General features: G+C 39.2%; 1 protein-coding gene across 1 annotated transcript; it reads right to left on the reverse strand.

Annotated features, from left to right (window-relative positions):
• Window positions 1–1,911: 1,911 nt before the first annotated feature.
• On the reverse strand, window positions 1,912–5,363 carry LOC129742626 (uncharacterized). The gene is made up of 5 exons (XM_055734554.1): window positions 5,360–5,363; window positions 5,300–5,309; window positions 3,359–4,703; window positions 2,371–2,552; window positions 1,912–2,077 (listed from the first exon to the last, which is right to left on the reverse strand). The coding sequence occupies exons 1-5, from the start codon at window positions 5,361–5,363 to the stop codon at window positions 1,912–1,914; spliced, it is 1,707 nt and encodes a 568-aa protein (XP_055590529.1).
• Window positions 5,364–5,673: the final 310 nt, after the last annotated feature.

A 5,673-nucleotide genomic window follows, 5' to 3' on the forward strand; every position in this document is an offset into this window, starting at 1 on the left:
GCGATCCGCCGTCGCTGAAAAATTGGCCCTGTTTCGCCCCCTTGCGGCCACTAGATCGCCTTGCACAGCTTCATCCAGGTCGAGATGAAACTGAATCATGTTTTTTTTATTGGATACTTGTAAATTTTATTTTAGAATGCGCTGAGTTCTAGATGCCTGAATCTATTTACCTAAATTCCGGTAAATATATCTAAATTCTTTGGCATCTTATTTTCCAATATGGAACAGTTCCCGTTTCTCAAAAGTTAAAGTTGAACCAAATTAGAAAAAAATATTTTCGAAACCAGATGAGTACTTCGAGGCTTTGTCGTTTGTCAGAAATTTGATGTTTGATTTTTGAACTTACATATTTTTTGATAGTTTTTGACAATATGTTGTGTCTTAGTATAGCACAAACAAAGCACAAAGCATATAGCAAAAACAAAGAAATTAGAAATTTTTTTTAAATATTTTAAAAATCAAATGAAAGCTTGAAGTATGGTTATGATTACTTTTGAATTTTGATAAAGGTACCGTAATTTCAATTGAAAACAACTGAAATGAAGTAAAGTCACGTAAAAAAATTCTCATTGTTCAATTCATTTGAAAACAGCATTTGATCATAAGATTTTCATAAAAAAAAAGCTATTCAGAAAATTAATTGACCGAGTTAGGATGAATAACTGAGTTCATATGTCTTCTTTAACATTCTATTAATATTCTTTTTTTTTTCACCAAATTAATTCGACATTTTTGTCAAACTCTTCAAAAGAACTCTCCCAGTTTAAATGTGTTTGTTAGATTTCTGCAAATTTTTTCATGTTTCCTTTCAGCAAAACGTGTTTTTCAGAAAAAAAAATAGCTTCTGATGCAGATTCGAATACTATCAATTCTGAATTAATGTATAATAACTCCCGTTACAAGATAGATGTTAAGCTTAAATCTAAGTATTCGAGATGTGGATTCAATCGAAAACTGTGAATGTGAATGAACATTAGGAGTAAAAAGTTGCAACATTTGGATTTTTTTTATATTTCTTTCACTTAATTCTTTATTCAGGTTTTAGAGGTCTATTTTTTTCAATCAGTCAAAAAGGAAGTGCACAACACGGTGCAAAATTTTTAATTAATAAACTTTACAAAAGTTAACTACCAAGACTTAACGTATTTAAACTTCATAGTTGTGGAAAGTTTATTTAATTTAAAAAAAATATATTCACTGCAGTGCACAATATGCGTGAGCTAAGAAATAGTTTATGGTTTTCCCGCTCTTGCTTCATAATCTTGAAATAAACGACAATAATGGATTGTAAAACTTCAAAGAAAAAGTCATTATTAAATGAAGAAATTTAAGGATTTGAAAGGATTATACATTATACAGAAGGTTAACACTAGAAAGACCGCACCAGTCAAAATGACTGGTTGGACACTTTTTGCTTGAATATCTTTCAAAAACTTCACTTTAAAAATTCGCAAAAAATACGACTTTTCATGAATTTTGAATCTCTACAAAACTGTGTATCTTTTATTTCACTAGCTCTTTAAGCGAGAAAAATTTCGCGATAGACACGCGGACTGTGACCAGTCAAAATGACTGGTAAAATTCACAACCCTATAACTCAAACAAGATAATTTTTTTTCGCTTGCTCTTGGTTTCATTTGCAATCTACGTTGAAGACAATGAGCCCTAGAAGATTTATGGTGGGCAGAAGTTTATTTGTTTGATTATTTGTGTAAAACATCAACGGATCACATGTTGATCCTTATGATAGCCTAATAAAATAATAAATTAAAAACTACTTAAAACTACAAAGTTCTCGAAACCATTAAAATTTTTCTTCGGAAAGTAGCTCTTGAAACGTCGAAGTCAAAGTACTCAGCGAAGCGGTTGAAAGTTCTCGAAATTCCAATTAGAGCGCTGTTGGCTCCGTAGTTATTCAGCCGGATAGGAACATAGAGCTGCAGATTTTGGTTCCTTAATCCTCGGGGCCGCACACTGAGGGGAATAGCCTCCAGCAGCGTAGGAGAGTCGATCCTCGACGCAAGGAGATCTGCTACGATTAAAGCACGTGCAGCGTTTCGACGATTTTGAAGCGTGTCTAAATCAATTAGGCGACAACGGTTTTCGTAACTGGGTAAACGAAACGGATCTAACCAGTTCAAGTGTCGCAGGGCATACCGTATGAAGCGCCGCTGGATAGCCTCTATTCGTTCAGCTCCGTTCTGGTAAAATGGGCACCAAACTGCAGATGCATATTCGAGAGTTGAGCGGACTATGCTGCAATACAGGCTTTTCAGGCAGTACACATCTTTAAACTCCTTTGTTACGCGAAATAAGAAGCCAAGACTTCTAGATGCTTTATCAACGATGTAATTTGTATGAGTCTTAAACTCCAGCCGATGGTCTAGGATAACTCCCAAATCGTTGATGTGTTCCACCCGGGCGATGGTTTCGTTCCCGAGAGTGTACTCTGCGCAAAGAGGGTTCCGCTTGCGAGAAAATGAAATGACCGCACATTTGCTGTGGTTCAGAGGCAAGGAGTTGGTGTCACACCAGTGAGCGAAGGTGTTGAACTGCCTTTGCAAGAGATCGATATCGTCTTGGCCATTGATGGTGTGGAAAAGTTTGAGGTCGTCGGCATACGCAAGTTTTGGACCGTCCAAGAGAGTGAGTACATCGTTAAAATAGATGACAAAAATTATCGGTCCCAAGTGGCTTCCCTGGGGCACACCTGAGCAAGCGGAGAACTGTCTTGAAAAGTAATTTCCAGTTTGCACTGATAACTTTCGTCCTGTTAAATAGCTCCGAAACCAGTCCAGGAGGGATCCACCGAATCCTAAGCGTTCGAGTTTTGCGATTGCAATATCGTGATTTACTTTGTCGAAAGCAGCAGACAGATCAGTATAGATGGCGTCAGTTTGGGACTTCATGGCAAAGCTATCTTGCACGAATGATGTGAAAGTCAGCAAATTTGTTGTCGTGGATCGTTTTGGCAAGAATCCGTGTTGATCGTTGGAAAAGTATTGCTTCGAGGACGAGAAAATCGGATCCAGAACAACCAATTCGAACAGTTTGGCTATCGAACAAAGAGCTGAAATTCCACGATAGTTGTCTATATCTTTCTTATCTCCCTTTTTGTGAACAGGAAACATGTAAGCTTCTTTCCAAAGCGAGGAAAGATTGCGAAGTCCAGCGAAGCTCGAAAAATATGCCTAATGGGAGTCAGTAGATGTGGCATGAAACGTTTCAAGAAAATAGCTGGTATCCCGTCCGGACCCGTAGATGATGAATTTTTAAGCTTGGCTGTCGCCTTCAGAATGGCTGCGTCATCGAATGAAATACGGCTTAAGGAAGAATCAAGAGGTGAAATATTTCTTACAGCCGTATCCAGTTGTTCTGAGGAAATGGATCCCGTTGAGAAAACGCTTGAAAATTTCTCAGCAAAAAGATTACATATTTCAGGATCGGTGTTCGCTGTGTGGTCTTTCAAGAACATTTGAGACGGAAGCCCGGATTCTTTCCGCTGATTTTTGACGTACTTCCAGAAAGATCTCGGGTTGGTCTTAAAATTGCGCTGTAGCCGGTGAAGATAGTTCTGGTAGCAACGCCTGCTGCTTTTTTTGTATGCCGTGTTTAGCTTGCGGTATTCTTCTTTTGTGCAGAGGGACTTGCGCTTGCTGAAGTATCGAAGAGCACGGTTTTTAGCCGTCTTCAATTGTCGCAGTTGATTAGTGACCCAGGGAGCTCGTGGGTTGGGCGGTAAGCTTCGTTTCGGAACATGACGATCGATTATGTAGTTCAGTATGTTTGAGAAAGTCGTAGCAGCAGCATTGGGATTAGAAAGATCGAGCTCATTCTCCCATTCGATAGAATCCAGGACAAGTGAGATAGCTTCGTAGTCGACGTTTTTGAAGTCCTGGTAGAAAGAAGCAGTTTCCTCTACGGAGGCGTTAATGTCAGTGACATCGATTGAGACCACTAAAGCTGGATGATGGGAAACAACTTTGACGAGAGGGGCGGGAGCTAAATCTATAGTCGGATTCCTGAAGCCTTCGTTTATGAAGCAGAGGTCTAGCGTACGACCGTTTTCGTTTTCGAAGCTGTTGATCTGGCGAAGAGTCGCGGTGCTCAAAGAGTCCAGAAAGATGTTGGAAGGAGCCGAGAAATAGGAGCGCATAGGATCTGGGAACAAAAAGGCACCATGGGAGGGGCACCATTTCAAGCCAGGCATGTTGAAATCACCGATAACAAGTATGTCATCTTCGGGAGAGCAGATTGAGCTTATTTTGGAGAGGCAGTGCGAGAAAGACTCAGCTACAACAAGGTCAGTAGAGCGGTCAGGAGGCACGTACACTACGCATAGGTACAGTTTCCGGTCACCGAGATCAATGCGAGCCCAAAGAAGTTCCAAATCGTTCCAGGAACTGTCTTCGATCAGCTGAGCCGTGAATCTGGACTTTACAGCAAGTAAAACTCCGCCTCCAGTTGATTTTTTGCTGTTCAGGGGGCTTCGATCGCAACGAAACACTACATAGTCTGGGCCGATAATTTGACTGGATAAGGTGCGGTCGTTTAGCCATGTTTCTGTTAAGGCGATGAATTCGTAGCAGGAACATGACGTGGCAAGGAGGTAGTCAACCAGACAGGAATTGACACCACCGACGTTCTGATAGTAAACGTTGATAGGCTCAGCAGTGTCGGGTGCAGAATAAGAACGAAGATCCCTGGAAATGCAAAATCCAGAAGTGTGTCATTCGTTATGAAATTAATGATATTCGATGCGAAGTCATGAAGATTTGTATAAAAAGTTCTCGGATTGGCCGCTGCGTGGCGCTTCAAGCACTTGATTCTCAATTTTTTTGGTCTGTTTTGTTGCTCAACTATAATCGAACTTTCTGTCAAAATTTGGCGAAATTTCATCAAGATTTGTAAAAGTTATGTTAGATTTAATACATGTCCATTCGAGTAATCGACTAGTTTTAGGTGATAAATAAGTTTTATACTAAACTAGAATGAGTAAAATAATTATCAATTGTGTACTCATTTATTCAAATTTGAAGACATCAGCTATGAAACTGAATAATTTAAATGATATTTCAACATATTTTTTATATGTTGGTTATCCACCATGGGTGCACGAATTCACCGCAGTTTCTGCCCAAGTTTGTATTCACATGCATTCTTAGATTATTACGTTCGACAAATTTCCAAAGTAAATTCACTTACAGATGTTCCGGCACCCGTGTATATACCTGGCCAGCTGGCAACATTTTGAACATTCTTATTGAACATTCTTATAATAAGAGGAAACACATCTTACCTGTCGGCAGCTTATGAGGTTTGAACCCAAGAGTTTTCTTGCCGATACCGGGAAACGAACCCATTACGCCTGGCATACCAAAACCAGACTCGCGCCAGCCTATCTGATAGTCGGCGCTAAGATATTTCAACATGGGTGCACGGAAGGGCTGTAAATTCGCCGTTTGTAAATTATATAGAAATAAATAGTTTTCAACTTGCTTCAGAACACAAAATATTTTGAGTTAGATATGATAAATATTTGAAATGCAATATTGGTCAATCGAAAAACTTTTAAGGAAAAACAAATCAGCGTGTATATTTGACAATGTTGATTCATTATTTTTATTTTCACTGTTTTCCGTCGCACGACATAACTTTTTGCATATAATTCCT

This window comes from Uranotaenia lowii, chromosome 2 (genome assembly GCF_029784155.1).
Source record: "Uranotaenia lowii strain MFRU-FL chromosome 2, ASM2978415v1, whole genome shotgun sequence".
NCBI lineage: Eukaryota > Metazoa > Arthropoda > Insecta > Diptera > Culicidae > Uranotaenia > Uranotaenia lowii.